Source organism: Lactuca serriola, chromosome 1 (genome assembly GCF_051521515.1).
Source record: "Lactuca serriola cultivar US96UC23 chromosome 1, Lser_US96UC23_V15, whole genome shotgun sequence".
In the NCBI taxonomy this organism is placed as follows: Eukaryota; Viridiplantae; Streptophyta; class Magnoliopsida; order Asterales; family Asteraceae; genus Lactuca; species Lactuca serriola.
Window position 1 is genome coordinate 164995835 of NC_136408.1, and position 27613 is coordinate 165023447.

Consider the following 27613-nt stretch of genomic DNA (forward strand, 5'->3'; position numbering starts at 1 on the left):
TCACATTATGATTCTTATCGGGAAAGAATCATGCTCTTACTTGCTTTGCTATTTCACGAATAACAAGCTCTGCTCAGGTCTAACTCAATCCTTAGAGATTTTCTGAAGTGTTGGACTATCTCGAGAGGTGGGTCTACTATTTCTGTGTGAGATAGTATTCTTGGAACACCTAGTAGTCCGATGAATCTCTAAGATATGCCCTATTCTCTAAGGCGTCGGTTTATTCCAGTTCCAGAAAGCGCGTTTTCTTGTATAACCCATCGACTAACACCTAGACTGGTGTTGAGTCTAAAGTCTCTTCGGGATCTGGGTTACGAGGCTTAACGCAACTTACTTTCGGAATTTATTCAAGTATTCCTGGCTGCGGAGGTTATCCTGGGGTTCTTGGCATTCTAGTATTCACTTCTGATAATGCAGTCTATCATCTACAGGGCGACGGTGACTCCTTTCACGTGGGGAGGTGGAGTGTCCTAAGCACTACTCGTCAGTAACAGGGTGGACGAAGCGCCTGAGTAGTGCGAGCGTCTTTTGCAACTACTCTTCCGAAGGTTCTGAGTTTCCTCGATCTAGGTCAAATCTAGAGAGTATAGTGTTCCGTCACTCGGAACTTCTAATTTCCTCATCCACTCTTCTTGGCATTTTACTTATCGCAGCTTCCAAGTTTCTGGGATATCTGCTGAGATGCTTAATTCGTGGAATTAAGCATGAATGGATGATCGTAGTCAATGTCCTTGACTCTTACGACTCGGACTTCTTTATCAACCGAGGGTGTTAGCTACTATATTGGTTTAACCGGGATGATAACAAATTTCGGATTTGTGGTCATTTAGTAGCTCAACCCGTAGTGGTTCTCTTGACTCTAGCTCCTATTCTATGGGATAGGATGAAGGGTTTCACTATGGGGTTCGTGGTAGAGCTCACACTTGGCTTAACCAATAATACTTGGTGTATGCAAGCTGTATATAATTGAGGTCGGCAGGATGTTCATTTGTGCGACTCCACCCCAGACTCACAACCAAACGAGGAACAGGGAGTAGGGAGGAAGCACACATCTTAAATCTTTTTGATCTGAATTATATACCACTCTTATGCATGTACCCAGTTAATAGTAGTCAATCCCATGAGTTCTTTCCTCTTGATTAACGAACCTGATTGTGAGGTGCTAAGGGTCTATCTGGGGGGATCTACGGAGTAGGTTTCGGGTGGTTATCGTCCTCTAGAATGTCTGCGGTGTCTTTCGCTTCGGGTTCTGCTTGTCTAAGGAAGGGTTGGTTAACAGCGCGCGATACCCTACTCAGGGGTATTTCGGAAGGTTTTAGATAAGAGAGACGGCTAGCGGACCGCATTAGGTTTTATTATTAAGTTCGGAATAACTTTTATTTGTCGGAATGGCTATGGTGAAAGTTCTTTTTACACAGCACTAGGAATTTACACATGGTTGCACTATGTCGAACCATGATTAATAGAGGCGTCGAAGTTGGCATGCATCAACATAATATAGAATGAGAGTCGATAGAGCCATGTGCTGAACGGGCACACAAGTTCTTGGTGTCTCGGATTTTGTCCCGTGTATCACTGTCGTGGATACTTGGACTGATAGAGTCAATGTGAAAACTATAGAGGGTCCTGAGGTTTCGGAATAATGTACTTTTCATGAATGGATTCTCACGACGTCTCTCTATAATCGCTTAGTATACACTAGTCATGTATAATTAAGGTGGGAAGGACTGTTGACTGAGCGACTCCGCCCTAAATCCACAACCAAACAAGGAACAGGAAATGAGGCACCATCACTCACTCGAGGTCTATCCATCTTAATTATACATGGCTTTAACATATATATTGAGCCATTATAGCTTTACCTGATGAAATTTGAGTTCTTACAACGGTTCTGCGACTTTCGCCTTAACGGGAGAGTATTTACATTTAGAATTAGCCTTTTAATGTTTTCGGTTAATGTTTTTGGTTAGTTATCTAGGATTTGAAAGACGTACCAAAATTTTACCGGGTTCATTGCCGCTTTTCCCTAGGCATTAGAGTTAGACTCCTCCTGTGTCTTTGTCGTTTCTTTCAGTTGGGCAGTCCTTCTTGAAGTGCCCAATCTCACCACATAGGTGGCATACTGGATTGGTCGCCACATTGGTGGTAGATGTAATAAACTCAACCGGGGTTCTGCAGACACGAGCGGTATGCCCCTTCATGTTGCACCTACCACAAAGGAGTTCTCGACATATACCATGATGATGGTAGCTACACTTGTTGCAACGGGGAAGGGTCCCCAGGTATGGCCTTCTTGAAGTCGGGAGGGAAGGGTTAACAGGGGTATTGACTACCGCAGCTTGTTGCCTTTTGGAAGGTCCTTGAGTCGAGGTACTTCCTTCTTCGCTCTTGAACTCTCTCTTCAGTGGAGTCGGTTGAGGTTCTCGAGGGGCTGGGTACGCAGGAGTTGGTTGTTGTTGTCCATCACTCACATCGGAATTCCCGATAGGGCTCTTGCTAACGTTGGCGTTGTTAGCATTCAGTTGAGCCATGACAGCTGCTACGGCTACTGAGACTGCAGCTTGGAACGTAGCTTCATCGAATAGGAGAGTCGGTTTCTTGCCAGCGGATTGGTTACTTTTCTTCGGAGGCATGGTTTTCCTACACGGAAAGGAACACAAGCTGATGAGAGACGATGTTTAACTCTAGATGTATCTACCTTTACTATAATAGGCATAAATTTTTCCCGTGCCTTGGATATTGGTTATCTGAGTGTCGACCTACATCCCTATGATGTAGTCCGGGTATTCAAGGTAAGAATAAGAGTATCAGAAAGCCATAAGATGGGAGTCGTTCCTACTAAGTTACCTTTATGTTGGGAAAGGTTCACTCTCCGGCTTGGAAAGATCTGAGGACAGTTCGGAACGAAGACCACGGGAAGAAAGGCTCATGAAGACTTATGGCTAAACACTCTCAATCGAGGTGTTGGGATCCACTCTAATCGTATTACTTGCAACGGGAAAAGACGATTTACCTAACACATTGCGTGAGTAGTGTAATCACTAACTCACTAAATTGTATTATTTTATGGGTGTATTAGCGTGACGAATACGAGGAAAAGACACTTCTTGGGTTCCATGTACTGGCTCCCTCTGTCTCCTCATATCCTTGACTGGGACCAGCATTGGTTTTCTTCGGGTAATTACCTAGGGTTCTCTTCTCGTGTAGACATATTGAATTTCTACTCCGTCTTACTTCCGATTCTAACTCTGGGTGTCATTGCTGCATGGTGGATGACTAAAAATCTCAGGTGTTCAGGCGGATTTTCCACCGGTGTCCCTAAAAGATATAGGCACTTGGTGGTTTCAATAGTCTCGCCCTAGTTCATTTATTTCCGAATCTGGAAATCTTCTCAATGAACTTCTTCTGGGTCTGAATCAACTCTTCTGTCGAACACTGAAGTGGATAAGGTTTTCTACAGGGTTCGTGCGAGAATGGAAATGTCTAAAGAATCCTAAGAGATTATTAAAACATTTCACTAGGTGATCCATATCGAGTCCTGCTACAATTACATATGGTACACAAATTATATATAGCTTAGATCCGATAGGCCTTCGAATATGTGATACTACTCTATATCCACATCCCAACGAGGAAAAGGAAGTAGAGCGAAACCACACATTCTTAGTCTATGGGATCCTTATTATATATAACCTTGGGAGTATACCCTCTGTAATCGTAGGTATATCAATAAGGATCTTTTTAGTTTTCACACAAGGTTATCTATGGATCCTAAACTACCCCTATGGTATTTTAATTTCTTGTTTGATTCTTAACTTCTAAATATGGTTCTGGAATTAATGTGAATCTTTTAGTATTCCAAAATACTCCCATAGTATTTTAAACTTTATGTTTGGCTCTAGCATTCCTAGTTGGTAAGTTTCAGACCTGTTGCAACACCACTATCACTCCCAAGCACACGTTCATCGCATCTCGAATAAATGTAGTTGATCAGGTTACATCTATTCCAGCTTACGATTACATAACTGCCCAGGTTTGAAGGTAGTGTTCAACATCCGAAGACTTTTATTCTTGTTCTTCTTGTGATACTTTGTTCGGGTACTTAGATTCTGGATGTTCTTATACTTTGGTAAAATATGGTTATATTTTAAAGTATACTTCTTGGTTAGAGTATTTTATTCCAATGTATTTATAGGTTGTATATCTTTTATGAATTGATATACAGAGCTCACTATAAACAATGCTCTGATACCAATCTGTCACACCCCAAAACCGGAACGGCGGAAACGTTCTGGGGTGGATGACGTCACGTCAAGTATCACAACATATGCAGTATAGTAATCAAAGTACAACAACCATTGCATTAATAGTAATAGTTTTACATAAGTTACATTATATAGAGACATCAAAGTAATACAGAGACTAGTATAGATGCAGCTCGGTTCTAAGTTGACTTCGCAAAAGCTCCCGGGTGTACCTGTCTATCGCTGACCTGAGAATACAAGTTATTTTGAAAGCGAGTATCAGCATTTTATAAATGCTGGTGAGTTCATAAGTATTTAGTGTCATTTGTGATGGGTTTTGGTCATAAGACATCCTATGTGCTCATACAAACCCTAAAGCTCGGATCTAGGTTTCTCTATTGTACATACTTTGAATCCAAGACTTGAACCCTAATTCTAGCATATGGAAATCAGAATTCACATGTAAATAGGTTTAAGAACATAACTTGATTGTTATATAGCAATAACAATCCAATTCCTCCTTGAATTGACCTTGGAAAGCAAAGAGTCACAAGTGTCACTCCTCTGATGGCTTACAAACACCATAAGCAAGTGGAGAAGGTATAAGGAGAGAGGAGGGAGGTTAGAATTCGTATCTAAGACTTCTTGGGAAGGGATACACGAATTCATGACCTTAGGGTTGTTTATATAGGTGTAGAGATAGGGTTTCAGTCATTATCCTTATCTAGTTGATTATCCATTAAGCAACCAATAAGATAATCCTTGAATCCTTATCACACTCGAATTCTAAGGCTTTCCAACCTTAAATTCGTCCACCATACTTATAAGATAATCCTTACCTTATTTTCTAACTATCACATAATTACAAATCAACCCCTCTAGTTTAATTAATTACATTTGATCACAAAACTAATTCTTAATTAATTATTGACCAATATTAATTAAACAAATATGATTTCTCCTTTAATATATTATTCTTATAACATATTAATAAATCATATTATCCTCTCTATCTATATATTTCTCCAATCAAGTTGCTTTGGTGAAGGCAACCCAAAAGGACCATGCACCATCGGGTCAAGTACATACCAAAATAGTTATGGACTTAGACACTAATCCAACAGTCTCCCACTTGGATAAGTCTAATAACTATTCTGCGTATGACTTCGGATCCCGATCTGCAATCGTAGCTTTCCAAAGCCGCTGTCAACTCTGATCATATCAAATACGCGTGTCCTTAGATAAGGGATCATATATTCCTCCATTCTAGATATCATATGAGATATGATTTCAAATCATTCTCTTTGTACTATATCTCGATTTCCGATTTATGACGACAGGCTAACTGAACAAATCAAATTAGCCCTAGCCCGGCCGAGCATTTACGTTTGTCATCACTAAACCATCGAGGGGCCCAAAGATATCGCTTTTATCCTACTTTGAATAAAAGGAACGGATAAACTTTGATACAATGCTTGCTTGTACTCACGCACCGAATCACACACAACAATATGTTTTATAACACCAAGTTACTGGTGCGTTTACATATTATCAATGTGCAACCGATTCGCAAGATACAACTCACACACCTCAGTTTCAAGAATATAAGATGTTATCGTCTCACCAATCACTCGTGATACAATCCATGGAGTGATCCAAGTGAGCGTGGGTCTAATCCAATGCTCAAATCACATTCATAAGCACTCATGAACGTTGCAGCAAACATTTGCTTATGTCTAATACTTTTCTAGACATTCCACACACCAATTCACGACAGTCTTCATTCATATCTACTTCCAACATATGAACGACTGTGGCCCGTTTGAATAATTCGATTATTCTTAATAAACTCAATTATTCTGGAAGTCAAAACATGCAAATGTGAAACACAAGAATAATACTAATCCCATATGGCCTCAAACCATTGAGTATAAATAAAACACCTTTTATTTATCACCATATTGATTACTCATTATTTGTAGTTTCGGGTAATCAACTTCTTACTTGAATTCCAACACTTGTCTCATGCTCCTAGCATGCACACAATGTTTACCTATGGTTCTTACTTTGTGAAATAGATCACATTGAACACATTTCCAATCCTTCTCATTTCACAACTCCAAATCCGTTTTTCATAAGTTAAAGAATATCAAATTCTTGCTACTTATAGAATATGCTAGATTCTAACATTCTATGCAACTATCCTTTCGTAACGTCACTGCACCAAAGTCACAAAGACTATTGCCAATGATATTACAAAGTCTTCTATCGGAGATTGTTACAAGACAATTCCATAGATGTGATGTCTCTCACTCAAAGTACTTTCTTTGAACATCCTTTTGCATAGAAGTTTCTAATCTAATCATAGATTTTCAATATTCTATTTCCAATATGGACACACTTCCATATGTTCCATATGACAACTCATTCTTAATAGAATCTTATCTATTCGTAATGATGTCAATATGGTCCATCCAATATGGAAACATTTCCATATTTTCCAATACTATACTTCCAACTACTCACAAGTGACCAATCCTCGTCGAACTTGGATTGTCCTTTGATAGTTGTTTAATTATTTTAGTCAAAACCAATTCTAGTCCCTTTTCCCTCTAAATGCGCTCGACATTTGGAAAATTTTAGAATGGTTCAACATTAAAGCATTTGCAATCAATCCTATACCCGAAGCGTATGGGACACGACGCATAATGTTTTATTTGCTATGTTCTCAAAATTCGAATTGTGAAAAGGGATTCCGTAATCATAATCGAAATTTTAAGAGCACACTATGTACCTTTGACTAAATTTATTAACATTTCTCAACCTAATCCTTTAGATTTGAAATGAAGCATAATATTCTCTCCCTTAATTATAGCAAAACAACTCTTCAACTATTGCGACTTTGCAAAGTATGACTCTTGTTTTCTATAATTAATATTGCTAACCTTGCAATACTTTCCTTAATAATCATACAATCATAACTTTTATGCTCCCACTATCTTTGATGATTATTATAAAACATAACACTTATGCTCCCACTAGCTTCGACATGTATTCATAAACATCTTAACTTTCAGAAAAACAATGCTTATTGAATTTCTTAAGTTCATGTTTCTAATACTTAGTGCTTTGATAATCCTTTATCAATGCTTCTTGAACTTATACACATTTGCCTTCGATAGTTCATATGTGTGTCTAAACAATTAAGACTAATTGCCAAACCTCACAATTCAAATTATGGAAAGGGATGCCGTAACCATAATCGAATTCGAGAATGCAATTTTACAATCACTATCTTCTTAAAATCTGTCTTAGTGAAAGCATTTCCTCACAATCATTTTCATGAAAGAGGAAATCTTATGACACTTAGATTTGAGCGGTGTATGTGTTCTTATCCATGTGAATTTGTTAAAACTAAAGTTTACAACAAATTCAAACTCATATGGACCGAACTTTCTTAATCTTGATCTCTTGCCTTTATGGTAGCACAGCTGCCCACCATGTCTTCCAAGTAGTTAAGCAGCTCACCCTTTCCTATCAATGTACCTTTCATTGATTAAGGTGCTTTGCCTTTTATGCGTTCAAAATGAGAACTCATAGAACTCACATGCATAATTAACTCGATTGGATTGGCACAGAATAAAAATAATGTCAACACGATAGGTTGTGAACCTCAACTCGTGTGCTAGTGATGATCGATAAGGTTTATTTGATTTGTTCTTGAAACCTTTCAAGACCATTAAGACTCCCACTGACTCCTTGACATATAAGATTCTCTTGTCATTAACCATTTCTTGACAAACAAATATTCAAGAGTTAGTGTAGTTTTTATCAAAACACTTCATAAATTGGTACTAGTTGGCCTTTGTCTTATTCAAGACATCACAACTTCCCACATTTGATGAATGTTATAAACCTTTAATACTTTTCACTCATTGTCACAATCTTAACTTTAAGACTTATTATTGGAACGAAGTATGATTGACTTATTGATTTAACCATTTCTTCAATTCTTGATTCCTCTTCTTAGACATACAATTGTACTAAGACTCACTTAGAGGATCAATTGAGATATGGTTCTTAATCACTAAGACATATCATAAAGCATAAAAGCTACTCTCCTTCTTCTTAGAATGGAGAAACTTTTATCTTTCTGCCTACTTGATTCTTCTTATTCGTTCTGCTATTGATCTAAACCCTTTAATCAATTCAAAATTACACTTAATCTTGTAAGTATAATCATATTTACTAAACCTTTAGTAAATCATGACGAATATCATTGTTACTCTTATGGTGGTCTTGATCAACACGCAACTTTGTGTGCTCGATCTCTTAGTCCTTCATTTGACACTTTGTCAACGAATCAGTCTAATTTCCAAATACGAAATTTCTCATTCATCGTGCATCCACGTTGCATGATTCCAAATTTCTGTCCAATTGAAACTTGGGCGATGAGAAAACTCTCCCTATTTGGTAAATTCTCGACCTTTCCATAAACACCATAAATAAGAATCATATCCATTTGTTGTAGAAATATGCAAACACCAATTTTCATAATGATTTCATTGCAAGGAAATAAACAAATAAATAAATAAGTCAAACGAAAATTTATTTTATTTATAAAAGCAGCGGAAAACACATGTCCTTACAATGCAAAATCCATTGAAAACTATGTATTTCAAAAGAAAAAATTTCTAACAACTCTATCATAACTATCTAAGATCAAAATCTAATCTTCAAGTCCATGCGATCAAGATCCATTCCTTGTGATTAGATTCATCTTGCTCTTTCACCAAGCTTCCTTTCTTTTCACCGATCCTGTAAAACATTCAAATGCAATCTTATTACATTAAGAATTAATGAACAGGAACTTAATGGAGTTAGATAGTGGATTTTACCTGAAGCGCAGCCATACTCTTTGACTCTCCCATCTTCTGGACTCTTCAGGCTCTTTGGGCAGACTTGTATCCAACGCCCTTTCTTTTGGCAGTAAACGCAGGTCGGTTCTCCTAGAACGTCCTCGGAAGCATGGTCGGTTGACTTTCCCAACAAATACGCTCCATTGCTTTGCCAAATCATTTATGATTCAGCAGCAATGAGCATGTAAGTTAGGTCAATGAGGTTGTCGTCATGATTCATCATATAATACTTTCTTTTGAACTCATTATATGATTCAGGAAGTGACTGCAAAACCCAATTCACAGCCAACTCATCTGGGAATGACACACCCAACATTATCAACCTATCAATGTGTGATTTCATTCCTAGAACGTGGGCACACACGGGTTTACCATCTTCATGTTTCATTTCCAATAGGGCTTTAGTGATATTGAACCTTTCAATTCTTCGATCTTGTGGGTTAGGGAGAACAATAGGAGGAGGAGGAGGAAGTGAAGCATGATTTCTCGTTCCTCGATTGAATCGTGGAATACCATCTTCATGTGGAATACTTGTTCCACGGGATTTGGGAAGACCATAGTTGTCGAACTTTGACATCTACAAAACGGGAGAAAACAAAAACAAATTCAGGTTAGTTGATTGATTGAGTCCTTAGTAAATTACCCAAATAAGATACTAAGGCTAGGACCCAACACAATATTCTACAACTCGGGAGAGGGATGCCGTAACCCTAATTGCAGAATATTTGAAGGTAAGTGAATGACGATTCACTAATTTCCACCATGAAAAACGAAAATTATTTTTAAGTTTTAAATCTATGAAAACTCCTAGATCCTTTGAGATTCATTGAACTTTCAATGGCATGTTTAAATCTCGATATGCCCCTCTTGTTTGTGACTGGGATGCCGAGGATCACAAAGCGGGTGTGAATAACCATGCAAACTTACATGGTGCCCTCACATGTTTCAGTCACCTATTCGATGTGCCGGTAAACCACACACGCTCCACCGAACTATGACAAACATTGAGTCACCCTTTGCTACCTTTGCTTAGACCCATTTAGTGTGCCGGTAAACCACACACGCTCCACTAACGTCTTCGCAAGGGCACAAAGTGTAATTTCATGGAATTGCATCAATTCACTTTTGCCTAAGTAACTAAGATTGGGAATTTCGAAAATCATTTAGTTACTTTAGTAATTCATTATACTTATAATGGAAGGTTTCGTCCTATCCTACCCGTTCGGCTAACGACCCTCCACTAGTCAAGAGTGCGGTGGGTAAGAGTGGATACCCATTCAATCGCCATTTTATAGGCAATTTCCTTAAACACCCCTTATAGACCAGCTTCGTGAATGAGGCCTACTAACGGTAAGACTGACTTTTAGTTATACATATATATAATGTTAGACTTTTAATGTTATATATAGTATAGGGTGTATTTTATAACCTTTTAAAATACTATGTGGTTAACTTTAACAATTACACTTTTAATTCTATTAAATGGTTAACCTAAACTTTTATGGATTTATTAAACCTCCTTTAATTATACACCTTAATTAATTAATAAAACCATAAGGGTGTGATTTGAACCTTTTCAAAACAATACTAGAGTTTTAGAATTTAACATTCCTAATTAAACTTTTAATCAACTTTTAAATTCCAAAACTTGAGGGCAAGTTTTGAAACATTTTTTCAAAACATTAGGGTTTCAACTATTTAAATTTCAAAACAACAAAAACTTTTGGGGTTCAAATTTAAACTATAAAACCTAAAGGACCAAATATGAAACTTTTCACAACAACAAGGATCAAATAACAAATAATTCAAATTAACATTTAATCACATAATTATCCATATTTGATGATTTCTTGCAAAACAATTTATCAATTTACTTAAAATAATTAATCAATTATCTTATAAGGAAACAATTATCTTATTAATTGATAAATATCTTCAATTAGATTAAAATTATAGTCAAATATATCATATAATCGGATTAATATTAATCTAACATGATAAGGTAATTATCCCAATGCAAAAACAGCAAGAAATCCCGAGATAAGCACTGTCTGACGCACCGACTCGCCGAGTCACCCTCTGGAACTCGCCGAGTAGGGCTGACTCGCCGAGTCCAAGAGTGACTCGCCGAGTCAGGTCGAACAGTGAGGCCAAAACACGATTTTCAGTTACATCAAGCATCAATACAATAGAAACCAATCATGGCTCTGATACCACTGATGGGTTTTGGTCATAAGACATCCTATGTGCTCATACAAACCCTAAAGCTCGGATCTAGGTTTCTCTATTGTACATACTTTGAATCCAAGACTTGAACCCTAATTCTAGCATATGGAAATCAGAATTCACATGTAAATAGGTTTAAGAACATACCTTGATTGTTATATAGCAATAACAATCCAATTCCTCCTTGAATTGACCTTGGAAAGCAAAGAGTCACAAGTGTCACTCCTCTGATGGCTTACAAACACCATAAGCAAGTGGAGAAGGTATAAGGAGAGAGGAGGGAGGTTAGAATTCGTATCTAAGACTTCTTGGGAAGGGATACACGAATTCATGACCTTAGGGTTGTTTATATAGGTGTAGAGATAGGGTTTCAGTCATTATCCTTATCTAGTTGATTATCCATTAAGCAACCAATAAGATAATCCTTGAATCCTTATCACACTCGAATTCTAAGGCTTTCCAACCTTAAATTCGTCCACCATACTTATAAGATAATCCTTACCTTATTTTGTAACTATCACATAATTACAAATCAACCCCTCTAGTTTAATTAATTACATTTGATCACAAAACTAATTCTTAATTAATTATTGACCAATATTAATTAAACAAATATGATTTCTCCTTTAATATATTATTCTTATAACATATTAATAAATCATATTATCCTCTCTATCTATATATTTCTCCAATCAAGTTGCTTTGGTGAAGGCAACCCAAAAGGACCATGCACCATCGGGTCAAGTACATACCAAAATAGTTATGGACTTAGACACTAATCCAACAATTTGTGTATGTAAGAATTTTTATTCAAAATAACTTTATGAAAAGTAGTAGTTTAGAATCTACGGTGTATTAGCGTCCTTTCCAGAAAATCCTATATTTTCTAAATAAAAGCAGTCTTCTACCAAGACCCGACAGAGTTATGTTTTAAAGAGTAATTTTCCCCGAAATACTATCATTATCAAAAAACGGTATTTACTTTAAAGGAATAATAAGAAAATCACAAGTAGAAACACCAAGGGAAAAATAACATATGCCTCAGCAGTAATACTGCTGATTAAGGCAAAAGAAATCATAGACTCCAGGAAAATATCGAATGAATGATATGCCTGGCTCAGTCTAATAAAAGGAAGCACAGACTCTAGACAGTATCGAATGAACGATACAGCTAGCAAAGTCTAAAACAAGAGAATACAGACTCCAGACAGTGTCAAATGAACGACACAGCTAGCAAAGTCTAAAACTAGGAAATACAGACTCCAGACAGTGTCAAATGAACGACATGGATAGCAAAGTCTAAACAAGGAAATACAGACTCCAGACAGTGTCAAATGAACGACACAACTAGCAAAGTCTAAAACAAGGAAATACAGACTCTAGACAGTGTCAAATGAACGACACAGCTAGCAAAGTCTAAAACTAGGAAATACAGTGATATATCTTGTTACCTTAAGGCCATGAATTATAAGGTAAACATGGAGATACTCGTAACCATACTGATTGACAATAGAGAACTTGACGCCCTGCAAGCGTCGATATGAATGTGACATTTTTCACCCCTTGGCTTGGTAGGTCGGGGACTGTAGCTAGCATTCAGGGTGTAGGAGTGTCATTCCCGTATAGATCTATACACACAATGCCCGTTCTCCCTACAGGAGACTCTGGTTACCAACTCGACAACGGGGAGATCTGTGTCTCGAAGACGCATCTCGTATTCTGAATTCTATTGTAAGTACTGGAATAATGATGTAGAATCACGAATGAACGGACTCCTTTGGAATTATCTGAACTAGGAAGAGTGGTTAGAATCTCCTAACTATTCCTATAATAGTTACTAGTGTCTCTGATCTATGAATGACGAATGGAAGGATGCCCTTGCTACCCAAGGGAAATGAACTGGTTGATGGAAACCTTTATGTCCATAAATGTATACATGATATATAACTAATGTTTAAACGACCTTTGGACGGATAACTGATACCCACCAGACCACATCCAGACAAGGAAAAGGAAATAGGGCGAACTAGCCTTCCTAAGTCCTTTAAACATTATTTATATAACTATACAGATACAGGCATGCATTTTAACGAAGTAAAAGCATAGAAGAAAACTCTGATGAAAACCTTGGAAAACCTTTACACATAAGAAAATTTACGACTTGATGTCATTTTGTAAAACAAGTTTTGAAAACCTTTGAAATCCTTTGAAAAACCTTTGGAAAACCTTTAACAAGAGTTGAAAGTGATATTGTAACATCTTAAGCTGGATAAAACAGTTATCAGGCAAAAATCTATTTTGCTATATAATTATTAATCACATGTGATTTATATAATAACTGTATAGGTCAACTTGTATTCCCCCTATAAAAGCAGTTAAAATCATTTAAAAGGTTCATTCAGGGGTATGAACTCACCTGTTGTAAGTGGATCGGATGGAGGTGTCGGTTGGGTGCTCGGTGTCAAGTAAAGACTTAAACACACAAGGGAGTTCACGGCTGTAAACATGGAGTTTACGGCCGTAAACTCTCACTTGGTCATTCCCTGCATAAATTAAGGTCTTAAATGCAAGAAAATAGGGTTCTATGCATTATTTCAAGCCATATGGGGAAGTTAGGGCACCATTTGACTACTTTAAGGGAGTTTACGCCCCATGGACCAATCCTTGGGGGGGTTTACGGCCGTAAACTCCTAGGTCCTTGGTTTCTTTAATGTTTAAATCCCCTACTTCATTTGTGGTTGGTTCTAGACATTTACCCAAGCCTTAAGAGGTGTTTAAGGAAAATTTAACACCTTAAAAGGTGTTCACGGCTCATGAAGAGGGGTTTATGGTCCAAGAGTGTTCTTGGGTTGTAAACTCATGTTTACTCTCCATATGATAAGGTTTTGGTGTTCTAAGCTCGTATGTGCAAGTCCACAAGTCATATCTAAGCCTTAGGAGTGATTTAGAAGGGTTTTGGGGCTTCAAAACCCCATTTATGGGTGTTTGCGGTCCAAGAGTGTTCTTGGGCCGTAAACACATGATTTTATTGCTTTTAGATGATTTAAACACAAATTTGCATGTATATCAAGCTACACAACAAACTAGGATAGATTACTTACGATTATGAAGCTCGAAAGAGGCGTTTTTGGATCGAAATCGGCTTGTAGAGAGAGAGAGTAGAGAGAGGGTGGAAAGTTTCCAAATGGATTCCACTCACCCTTATATAGGGTTTGAGTTTGTGGCTCGGTGGAAATCTACCCGATACTAACGTTAAACGGGGCTTTTGGTCGCACCCGATTAAATGGTCATAATTTGACTTGGGTTGAAACTAAAAACTTTCATGGGAATATTGAGGGTGTTTCTAATTTGTTCCAACCCTTATGAAGTCATAATAAAGTCCCAATTTAATTAACCTATTCCAAAAGGTTAATGGACAATTTAAATAAAGCGACGCTTATTAACGAAAGAAGAGATTAAAATGACGGAATAAATTTTGGGTTGTCACAGTTTGTTTCCCCCAAAGCTGACGGATTTTGGTCCAATTGAAGTGAGCGGATTATTATTCGGTCCAATCGATTTTTCTTCTCCTCCTTGTTGGTGTAAGTAATTGCCTATGTGTCTCTTCTTCTTAACGCCATACTATATTATCTTCGTCTCGATTTTCTTCTCCTTCTCCCTGTGACCAATTGCAGGTTCAGTTTAAGCTATGCATTTTAGGGTTTATTAGGTTGGATTACATATATACAAATAGATTGTTGTATCTAGATTTTTCTCACCTTGTCTTAACATGGTCTTTTTACAATTATCCAGTACAACTGATGTTACAGTTGAGCCTGAGCCCTGAGGTAAAATCACCTTGTTGAAGAAAGGTGATTGTATAATGTCATCATTGGTCTTCTTGTTGAAGAATTTTTGCATTGCAGGCAGGCTCTTTGTTAGTGTCTCTACCTTCCTTCCTCAGTTTCAGGTTCCTATAGAGCTTTCTTCTTCTTCATAAAAACCTTTTAATATTTTAAAAAGAGCACATCCCTCTTTTGATTCTAAAAATGGTAGCAAGATTGTTCATTATAATTTATAGTTGATGTATGTTTGCAGCTGAATGAGTTGTAGGAATTGAACCTCTAGATCACTAAAGAGGCCAAACATGTTTCTTAACTAAAGTGGACTATAAATGACTGAATAGTTAAAGAGAAATACCTCCATTTGTAGGAATAATATGTGAAAAAATATATATTTTCTTCCCTAATCCAGTTTACAAGCTTGAAAAGTAATATAGAGAAGAAAAAACAATATGCAGAACTTTAACTATGCAAAAACTGGATGTAAATGAATGCAAGAAATCAACATGACAGGAAGATATAAATCCAACAACTATCCTAATATGACTGAATAGAGAAGACAATGTGGCTCTTTTGAAGAAAGGGCAATCTTGTCAAAAACTTTAAATCTACTTTTTAACCTGTTATTGTTCTTTTGGCAACACATGCATCATGTTACCAGGGCAAGTGGAGGAATTAATGAATATCTACACTGGCTCCCAGTTTTTGTCCATAAACAGATATATTACATCATCAGACTGATTTACAGCTATTCACAAGTTCTGTTTACAACTAAAGGGAGTAAAGTAAAATCTTTGACCACAGAAAATGGTGGTAATGTAGTCTTATCATCTATACTTGAAGCTGATGTTAAGTCAATAGTAACAATAACAAGAGGAACTACTGACAAGTAAGCCTTTCTTCTGGATTACCATTAATTTATAAGAATAGCAACTAAAATTTTCATTTCTTTTATCATTAATCTTTTTTTTGTTAGGGATGAGCTTTTATTGGTGGTTGCATGTGGTAGAGACACCATATCAGTTGCTAGCTCTATAAAAAGATTAGCATCTGAAAATGTGTTTGTTGTTCAAGTAAGTCAACTCGAACCCTTTCTCCTTAGATTAATTAGTGAAATAAACATTTTTATGAAAAATTCTTTTTAAATTGAAAATTTTTAACATTTGGTAATTGGGTTTCAGATTCAACATCCGAGAAGACAAGTGAGTAGGTTTGATTTGGTGTTTGCTCCTCAACATGATTATTACGCTCTTACCGCTCATGAACAAGAGCAAGTTCCTGAGTTTCTTCGCAAGTATATGGCTCCTGAATAGCCCCCTACTAAGAATGTAGTATGTCTTAATCCGAGTAAATGACCATTTTACCCTTTTGTTAAGAAACAAGGTTGAACAACAAGTGACTGTTTATTTGATCTGTCTAGAGTAGGTTCTGGATGGGTAAATGATGTTTGTCTGTAGTATGTGTTGTATTCACAAAAGTCTTTCTTTTTTGGTCTGGATGACTTGTGAGTAAATGACCATTTTATCCTTTTGTTTAAAAGCAATACTGAATGACAAGTGACTGTTTATTTGATATGTCTTGAGTAAGTTCTGAATGGGTAAATGATGTTTGTCTTAGTATGTGCTATATACATAAAAGTCTTTCTTTTTTGGTGTGAATGAACTGTGAGTAAATGACCATTTTACCCTTTTGTTTAGAAGCAATTCTGAATGACAAGCGACTGTTTATTTGATCTGTCTAGGGTAGGTTCTGAGTGGGCTAATGATGTCTGTCTTTAGTATGAACCGTATACATAAAAGTCTTCCTTTTTTGGTGTGAATGAACTTTGAGTAAATGACCATTTTACCCTTTTGTTTAGAAGCAGTGCTGAATGGGTAAATGACCATTTTGCCCTTCTGTTAATGAGTAACAACTATTATAAATTAAAAATTGTAAGTAAGTGTTTATTTGTATTGTATCAGGTACCTACATTGGGATCACTGCATCAAGTTGATTCTGTTGCACTTCGTAGTGCTGCTATTGCCTCGCATGATGAGTTTGCACCTTTACCAAAACCCTTAATCGTGGTCAACATTAGGGGGCCCACAAGTAATTATTACTTAATCCTATTTTTAATAAGATTAACTTAATTTCCTTTAAATATTATGTTATATTTATTTATGGGCATTTTGTTACTGTAACAAAAGGTCGATGTAGATATAGTACAGACCTTGCAAAGCAGTTAACTACCTATTTCAAGGGTGTTCTTGATACCTGTGGGAGTGTAAGAATTTCTTTTTCAAGAAGAACTCCAGTTATGGTATAATTTCTCTTTTTCTGAATGCATTTATTGCTCTGTATATTAATCATTTCTTGTTCTATACATTAATTATTAATTCCTTCTACAAATATATCAATAGATTGCAACTTATGTGAGAAAAGAACTCCCAGAATTTCCAAAAATCTATATATGGATAACGAAGGTAATTAATCCCACTTTTCATGATTAAATTCCAATATTTTTCACTATTATTTTCCTTAACATTTTTTTTAAATCTTATAAATTTAGAACCAAATCCACACATGGGACATTTAGCATCGGCAGATGCATTCATTGTCACAGCAGATTCAATCAGCATGTTGAGTGAAGGCTACAGCACTAGGTACTCTACTCTACTTACTTGTACAAAGTACAAACAAAAAGTCAAAAAGTCAACCATTTTGTTCTTATAACATTGTACTTTGCATTTTTTTCCTTTTTTTTAATAGAAAACATGTATATGTGATTGGAGCTGAGCGATGTAAATGGAAATTTGGAGAATTTCATAAAACTTTAAAATAAAGAGGTCTTGTTAGGCCATTTACAGGTCTTGAGGATGTAAGTTGGTTTGCTTTTTTTTCAGCTTCTTGATATTTTAATGAGATTTATTTATTTATTTATAAAAAAATATTTGTTTAATTGTTTTTTTTAGTTTAATTTTTTTCTCTGGGACCCTCGAATGGTACAACTCCAATAAAAAGATTGAAACAGATACCTATTCCAATAATAAGGTTTTCTTCCATCCATTGATCTGCATGAAAAGAAATTAGAAACATGAGCAAGTTTTGTAAGAGAACTGTGTAGTTATTGTGTTGCTATACCCTAAAATATCATCAAATTTGAATACACCGATGGCAGCAAGTAAATAATCTGTTGAGGCTCAACGAACCGATCACCGTTTCTTAGTAGAATCTCCTGAAATAAAATTATTAAAATAAAGTGGATATCCGTCGGAAAGAGATTTTAAGTAATAATTTGACATATATCAACTTTTTGCAGACAGGTTTCAAGTAATAACTAATGTTTTTTTTGCATGTAGAGATTCGGTATCCTAACATGATCGTCTGGCAAGCCCCATCCCCGTATCCTTGTAAACCAGGGATGCCACGGTGGGTGCCCCACTGCTCTGGGAACTTATTTTTGCAAGTGATAGCATGTGTAGACCCATAAAAACGCCTTGGAATCTATGAGACTTTGACATGGATAAATAAACCATAAATAGGAAAATCTAAGAAAGCAACAACAAGCTTATGAAAAGAATCGATGAAAGATACATATCATAACACAAAATTAAGGGAATTGAAAGAAAAGTAGAAAACTAATAAATTACAGGCAAAAAAATTAGAAATAGACAATAGACACGAACTTGTTGACATAGAGAATCTGCAGATTCGAAAGTTGATACTAGAAAGAGTAAAAACGATTTCATTCAAATGGTGGTACAAGTTCATGAACGGATTGAAATAACATATAATTACATAAGAGGAAAGTTGGGAAACAACAATTAGTTGTTCTTTTTCTGGATAAATGCAAGAAATATATGTATACATTCATTTCTTTTGATATTATAGCATGCTACTTTTCATTCTGTTTCCTGAGGCAGATTTCTTTGACTATTTTTAATGGTAAACCATTATGTAGTTCAAATCTATAGTCAAGGAAGCTACTATATGTCAAATTTGAAGGAAACGGGTTCCAGCCATGAGCTTCTGGTATGAAGGTAATAAAGATAAAAGGAATGAAACAAATTGAGGGACATGGCTGCTTCTTTCCTGAAATCACTTAAAACTAGCTTACTGATTGATTCTTTAGGGTCGTGATTATCACGACCCAAATAAGTTTACTAGTATATATAAGGGGGTGACCAATGGAATTAGATGCCCCAAAACCTTAAAAATCTCCTCCTCCTCCTTTCCTATCCCTATGTGTGATGATAGCAAAATAACCGATATGTTCCTTGCTTGCTTGATGATGAAGGGGTGCAATATGATAATAAGGATTATGGTTTGGATCCTAAAAGCTTCCTGACAACAAGAAAATGTATTTATTTTAAAATTTCATTTTATGTTAGTAGCTGTTGATTGAATCAAGAGTCATGGTTTAATTAATGTTTTAACCGCTTCCCATTATTTTATTTGATAAAATGAAAATTGAAAAGTACTATGATCCGACAACTATTACCATCAATCCCATTCTTCATGTACGGCCCTTTTTTACATATGGCTTATTTCTATTCTTTTGCAAATCAAGATCTTGACTCTCTAGATTGCCTCCTTTCCTCATGGAGACATTAAACTTCGACTTTTCCGAACTTAATCCTCCGACTAATTTGATATGAAAAACCTCAAAACGAGGAAAGATTAGATACCCACCAAGTGGCAGGTCATACTCGTTTGGACAGTTCAGTTAGTAGCGCCTACATGTTCCTTTTTACTATTTTTTTTTAATGTGCAATCTCATAAGATCTCAAATATGAGACCTAGAAATAATATTATTTAATTGTGTAGTTTTGGGTAAACTTTTAAGCAAAATGCATAACTGGGCCAAGCAATTGGCTATTTTTAGCCCAAAATATGAAATGGACTGGATTTCTTTTTTTTTTTTTTCTCACACATCCGGCAATCAGAATCTCTCCATAGTCTCCGTTACGAAGACCTAATTAATCTCATTCCCATTCAGTCATTTCTTCCAACTTCCAACGTCTCTTTTTTCTTTCCCAGATTCCGATTCACTAATTCTGCGACATGTAGCTGGATTATTTTTGACACACCAGAGTCCAGACAAGTATCAGGTTGCTCATTACGAAATATTGCTTTGCAAACTGTTTATCATCATCGCCTAGGAAATTAAGTTTCTTTGTTGGCTCTATTAAAGAATCAGTAGCTTTGCATCTTGCTCATTATCAGCTGACCTGTATTATATTTATATTTCTGATTAAGATTGATTGAAGAGGTGCCTCTGTAAAATCCATTTTTGTGAAGGGATCTGGGTTATAGTTTTTACTTTTTAGGGTATTTGATACAACAGTATCTCATAAAATATATTTTTCCCATTTCCTTCATCTGCTCAAGATCTATCCACCTTTATCTATGTTATTAAAGTCCTTCATCGCTATCATCTTCTTTAAAATAATCATAGTTTGGTTTTTTTTTTTTAATTAAGCAATGATAAACCATTTTCTTGATTCCTATTACTACCATTATCTAGCTTTAAATTTCTTTTTAAAACTTTTATCTTTAAATTCATTTTAGATTATGAGATGGACTTATATTACGATTACATCAAAGCTTACTCAATGGAATGAATATAGGATGCATTTAAATGCCCAATCCATTACAAATTTTCATCAAATTTCATGTCACTAATTGTTGGTTACTATGTAGGTATTTACACAAGTAAGAATTTCCAACAATGGATGTTGTTAATGTCATTCTTAAACCAGTTGCCGAGACACTTATGGAACCTGTTAAGAAACATTTGTGCTACCTCATTTCCAGCACAAAACATTTGAGGGATATGAGTAGAAAAATGAGGGAGTTGGATGCTGCAAGACAAGCTGAAGAAGACCACTTGGACAGGAACATTAGAACTCGTCTTGAGATTTCATATCAAGTTAGGAGTTGGTTGGAAGAAGTAGAAAAGATCGATGCAAAAGTAAAAAACGTTCCTAGTGGTCAAGAGAAAAAACTTTTACTTGAAAGCACTTGAACCAAACAACACATCCCACATGATAGCGTTATGTGGGATAGGTGGAGTGGGGAAGACCACAATGATGCAAAGACTGAAGAATGTTGCTAAAGAAAATAAAATGTTTAATTATATGGTTGAGGTAGTTATAGCGGATTAAACTTATGCATGGAGATAAGTCGTTGAGGTTTCCTCAAGACTTTTATGAAGGAATGAAAAAGCTCCAGGTTATATCATACGATAAAATGAAGTATCCAATGTTTCCCTCGTCACCTCAATGCTCCACCAACTTTCGAGTGATTCATCTCCAGGAATGTTCATTAAGGATGTTTGATTGCTCTTCTATTGGAAATATGTTGAATCTAGAAGTGCTAAGCTTTGTTAATTCTATGGTTACCTTCCATAGTCAGAAATTTAAAGAGGCGAAGGCTACTTGATCTGAGCTATTGTGGTGGTTCTCGTATAGGACAAGGTGTCTTGAAAATTTTGGTCAAACTTGAAGAACTTTATATTGGAAATGCGTCTGAGTTTATGGATGATAACTACAATGACATGAATCTTATAGTAACAGCAAACATTAATTCGAAAACACGTTGTAGTTGATGTCAAATAAAGGTGAAGTATTGGACTTTAAACTTAATGAGTTGTTTGTGAAAACAGATGTGCTTTGTTTAAGTGTGGATGATATGAATGATCTTGAAGATGTGGAGGTGAAGTCGACACATCCTCCTCAATCCTGCTATTCGTTTTGCAATTTAAGAGTCCTTGTCGTTTTTAGGTTTGAAAGGGTGTATTGGAGATTCTTCCAAGATCTTGGAGAGAGTTAGCTCGAGCATTGGGGGTCGTTGTATCTGCCATGATTGGAGCCTACATAGGGAGAGTATCCTCTATATGATTCTCTAAAGATCTACTCGTCTTAAAATTCAGGATCCTAGGTCGCATGAATGAAGATGTAGGTGGTATAGATTCAACATGTCTTCTTATTTCAAATTTTAACTTCTCTATTTGCTCAAGCAGCATCTTGTTGGTTTTCTGTGACACCCATTTTCTTGTTTCATCTATAAAAACATTGAGAATATCTCGTTATTGGAGATAATGATATGAGCTTACTGAGTCATCTCACTTCTCGTACTTGAGAATGTCATTTTCCTATAAGCATCTATATTCTTTTTTGGAGAATTACTCATTATGAGTGGTGGAGGAAGGTTGGTTGCAAAAGAAATGATAGGGATGGTGCTGGAAGTTGATTTTGGTAAGGTCAACATTACGAGGGAGGAGGGAGTCATTCCTTCCCAACCCACTGAACTCACTGTCACATCAGTTTTTCTCTTTTATTTTTCTTCATCTTTTCCAACCCACATCACACAGAAATCCTATCTTTTTGAACTCATTCAACCCATTCAATTAAAAAAAATACAAAACAATCAGAGGTAAAATCTTAATTAGCAATAGAGTTACCGACGGTACTACTCCCGTGTCAACGGGTTGGTTAATTGGTTTCACTAACCCACTTCATCATCTCTTTCTACTTTCTTTCTCTCATTTTCTCTTATACCATATGTTTTAAAACGTGTACCTTTGTTTTGTATTTTTTTTTTAATTGAGTGGGTTGAAAAATATAGAATTTTTGGATGTTGTGGGTTGGGAAAGATGAAGAAAAAGAAGAGATAAAAATTGATGAGACAGTAGGTTCAGTGGGTTTGGAGGGAACGACTCTCTCCTCCTTGAGGAATGTTACTGGAAATTTTCAAAGATGATCAAAAATTAAAATATTCTTGTCGATTTAAATGTGATTGGCCCACGGTGGGCGCCAAATTGTTTTGGTCAAAAAATGAATAAAGTTAGATTAACCAAATTCGTTTTAAGTGGTGTAATGTTTGTCAAGTGTTTCGAGATGTTGGAACATTAGAGAAAGCAAACGACATGGGATCTTTCGAGGAAAACCCACCGTTTCGACATAAAACCTCGGGAGGTGACAAAGTCACATTACCTTTATTTCTTTTATTAATAACGATTATAAGCACAGAGTATCTGAAAGGAGAACTATAAAGAGTCAAAGAGTATCAAAAAAGGGGACTACAAAGAGTAATCAGTAATAATTTAAAATAATAAACAAAAAATAGTAATATTCAAAATTGTTAGATAGTAATAAAATGCACCATCTTAAAAAAAAAACGATCAACAGCCACAAAGAGGGTAACCCAACACAAATTTCATGCTAATATCAACCCAAGGATGTGATGGAACAGGGCTTTGTAGTCATGTCCTTGTGACAAAAATGGGCTTATCGACCTCTACTTCGAATTGTGATTTCCCATAATTGGAAGACGGTTATTGTTATAAATTCATCAAAAATACCTTCCGAAATACCATAAGATAACAAGAAAGTTTCACCAATGAAATACATTAAATAACCTCTACAAACAAATGTACATCCATCACACAAGTGTAGAAATGTGATCCGAATGACAAATTATCATTATTTAACCATGTACCCTTGCATGCATGTACATAATCCGAATAGTGAAAACAACAGTAAACATCCAAAGATCCTTTGATCACTCCCTGCTCCTTTGAATTCCGATCCAACGTGCATAATCCACCCACCTGTTGAGGAAATAATAATTAAGAATTAGTAGGGAGGAGATTAAAATAAGTTTTTTAGTAACAAAATGTGAAAAATTTCAAGATTTATTACATTAATGACCCTAAAAACGTGTTGCCTGTTCGGACTGCAAAGCAAATGGCACTCAATACGAGCTTTTGTTGGTGTAGCAATGGCTCCAACATTCTCTGTTCAATTATTCCTGCCAATACTTGGTACCTGTACAATAAAAAGAAAAACTCAAAACCATGTACATAATTGAAATATCACATTGATATTTCTTGCATTTGGCCTTTTTTAAAAGATTTTAAATACAAAAAAATGGAGAAGGCAAGAGGAATAGAATAATGTCTTTTAAACCTTTACATGAAATAGCAAAGTAGTTTCACGTAATGACTAAAAAAATCTATAAAATTAAAATAGTTAATGAGTTAAAGAGTGTTATGAAAGTATACCTAAGGTTGCTAGAAACCGACATATAGACACCATAAGCAACACTTGTTGATAAAATGGGGAGATCCTCGGCTTCAACCGCATAAGATTTATCAATGGCCTTCCTTGCGTTTATCAATAAATTTGTTACACCAGTTCCCACCTGATATAAAATAAAAGTATAACTTTCATTACAAAACCAAAACTCAAAAGTATAAATGAATGATTATCACTAGTATTACACATCATAACAAAATTTAAAATTTCACAATTTCTACCTTACGATAATTTATTGATCAATCGTCATTAGTGCATCAAGAAGCATATATAAAAAGAGGGGAATTTCTAATATGTGCCCTAAGGACACATATAAGAAGCATTAAATATCATAAATATTACCATAATTAAATGTAAAATTCATTTATTATAAGGAATAATTTATTGCACATTTAATTATGGCAATATTTCTTATAATAAATAAATTTCACATTTAATTATGGTAATATTTATGATATTTAATAGTTCTTATATGTCTTAGGACACATATTAGAAAATTCCTAAAAAGAGAAATTAAATATCGTCCTACATTTTATTCCTACATATCATCCTACCTAATTAAATGATGACATGTGTAACATTTAATGTTCATTTAATGAAATTTAAAGATATTTTAGGATACTAATGACACATGTCATTATTTAAATGGGTAGAATGATTTGTAGAAACAAAAGGTAGGAGGATATTTAATTTCTCATATAAAAAACCTATAAAACAGAGAGAATAGGTCTATCTGTACTGTGTTCAACATGTATTGGGCTCACTCCGATGTCAATAGTACAAAAATTCTTAACTTTTTGTCCTCACACAAAAAATATGCAAAAGACGTAAATACACTCCTTCAATCTCGTGTTATTTTTGCAATCTCATGTTAATTTAGTTAGATAAATAAGTATTTTGTGCATGATTTTAAATCTGGATAATTTCTAAATCTGCCAAAGATGTATGTATTATGTAACGATTAGAAAGTATTCAAAAAAAAAATTTGTCATATTAAAATTTACTAGAACATATTTACGGTGATGACTTACAAGTGATGCACCGGTTCCAACAGCAAACAGCTTCGCCCCATTACGCTGCAAAAATCAAATCAAAAGATTTAAAGCTTCATAATTTCAAGGAAAATTTAATTAAATAATAAATCATATCATACAAACATACCAATATGGCTCCCATTCTCTGCAAGAATGAATAGGATGTACCAGCCAAAGCAACCTGTATATGGGGGTAAAATAGTAAATTTAACTCAATATCAATTTCTACAAAAAAAAAAATTAAAATTAAAACCGGCACTCGTTGCAACTTTTTTGTCAAACATAAATTATTATAGTTTTGGAGAGAAATAATAAATTAGTGAAAGGCGTTTAAAAAAGAATGAAGAACCTGAAAAGCATTATCGGGGCATCCAGAGAAGAACTTGGCAACAACTCCAGCACTGACTGCAATCGGTGGTCTAAGAGAAACCGTAGGAGCTGGAAGCCATACAAGCATGAAATCTGCAATTATCGCCATTATCTGAAACAAACTTTTATTATTACCATATTATTGCTTCTAAATTTTTTTCACAATTAAGTTCTTCAAGACATCAAATTTGTTAACGCAAATTACAATAAATTTACAGATCAAAAGACATACCACATCAGCGCAAACAAAATCGAGCTCCTTGGTGAAATTTTCCCTTCGTTTTTCCAACTCTGCAGCACTCTACAACACCACCATTTTTAAGAACAAGAGAGAAATTAGAGATCTTTGTAACAAATATATATTAAATCCATCTTAAATTTTCGTAATTTAAGCAAATTGACAGAGGAAGAACATGAAGTCATGAACAAACCTTAGTGAAGATGCCAACACCACATTCAATTCCAACTTTAGTCAAGAAAAGATCATCAGCAAGCAATCTTTCCTTAAACCCACTAAACTGAAGCAACCATCGGAACACGGCGGACTTCTCCAGTTCCAAATACCTCTTCACGATCGATCCGGGTATCTTTCCGGCATCGATCGATGCCGCAATGTCTTTTGGAATACTTTCCAACGATCTCCCAGATTCAGCTAGTACAAGAAACGCCTCGGATTTGTTTTTCTCTCCTGCGTCATCATCATCCCCACCACCACCACCACCTCCTCCTCCTCCAGTTCCACCGACACCGTCGCCGTCATTTCCACCGGAATAAGCGATTGTTAGTGGGGGAGTACGGTTGTGGAGTTTATTAAGTGTAAATGAGAGATGGGTTTTGCGAGTTTGGGTGACGATTTTGAGATTGAGGGGAGTATGGTGGCGCTGGTGACTGTGACGGCGGTGGTGGCTGTTCGGTGATTGGATAAAGAAAGATCGAATGGGAGTGGAGGTGGTGACTGCCATGAGAGAGAAAGAGGGTTTCTCTCTCTTCTTTGCTGTCAAGAGAGAGAGAGAGAATTGGAGTATCGGTGTGTGTGTTAATGGAGGATCATCGCCATTGTTTGGACTGAAGTATCTTTTTCTGGTCAACCGTCGCCTTTTACCCTTTGGTAGTTTGGTTTGCTTTGCTTTGCACCACATAATATATAAAGATTCATTCCAACTACAAAAATAGAAAACAATGTCACAATGAATTGACCTTTCATCTTTCAATTAGTTATTTCATAATCATATTAATATTAGATTTTGTAGACGACTCATGGAGAAATATGAGGGTAAATGTCAAAGATGTCTTTCAACTTTCATGAAGGTATTAAATAGGGTATCAAAATATAAACAATGGTTAAGAGGTCACTCGATTTTGTGGTTGATGTTATTTTAATCCAATGTGAGAAAATAATATTAATTAGTCTAATTATCTTTTGATTTATATATGTTGAATAAAAAAAAAATAAATAAATAAAATAAAAGGATGGTTGTCATTTGTCAATGCCAAGTCGAAGGGGATGAAGACAAACGAAGGGTAGGCAATGGGGCTAATGGTCATGAAGCAAGGAAGGGACGAATAAGTCACATGGTGATGGTATAGAGGAAGGACATGTCTTTATATGTGAATTTCTTTTTAAAATTTTAAATTGAAAAATATCTTCAAGTTTTGATCGCTCTTCACTTTGAAGTAATTTAATTTAGTGCTATTCTTCGATATTTTTTACATACTTTTCAAATCTTTTTTGATGGTTTTTTTGAAGCTAATAAAAAAAGTTATTTCAAAAAATGCTTTGTGAGATTACCAAATATTTTTCGACATATTATTTTTTCAAAAAGTTAATAAATCAATAAGTTGTTTTGAAAAACAATCTCAAACATCCTTTTAGCCTTTTATTGTTGGTATAGTCGGTTAAGCTGACGAGTTCTCGTTAAA

At 35.5% G+C, this 27613-nt stretch overlaps 1 protein-coding gene, 1 long non-coding RNA gene and 1 pseudogene across 2 annotated transcripts; 2 read left to right on the top strand and 1 right to left on the bottom strand.

Annotated features, from left to right (window-relative positions):
* Window positions 1–15854: 15854 nt before the first annotated feature.
* Window positions 15855–18523, top strand: LOC145063739 (mitochondrial fission protein ELM1-like; annotated as a pseudogene).
* A 1640-nt stretch (window positions 18524–20163) lies between these two features.
* LOC145100959 (uncharacterized) lies at window positions 20164–22313 on the top strand. The gene is made up of 2 exons (XR_013705375.1): window positions 20164–20300; window positions 20893–22313. It is a non-coding gene; the product is annotated as an uncharacterized LOC145100959 (long non-coding RNA).
* Window positions 22314–23573: 1260 nt separating this feature from the next.
* Window positions 23574–26813, bottom strand: LOC145100966 (protein RETICULATA-RELATED 4, chloroplastic-like). The gene is made up of 8 exons (XM_079038117.1): window positions 26125–26813; window positions 25926–25994; window positions 25674–25805; window positions 25452–25505; window positions 25322–25366; window positions 24257–24396; window positions 23895–24020; window positions 23574–23803 (listed from the first exon to the last, which is right to left on the bottom strand). The coding sequence occupies exons 1-8, from the start codon at window positions 26653–26655 to the stop codon at window positions 23755–23757; spliced, it is 1146 nt and encodes a 381-aa protein (XP_078894243.1). The 5' UTR covers window positions 26656–26813; the 3' UTR covers window positions 23574–23754.
* Between the last annotated feature and the right edge of the window lie 800 nt (window positions 26814–27613).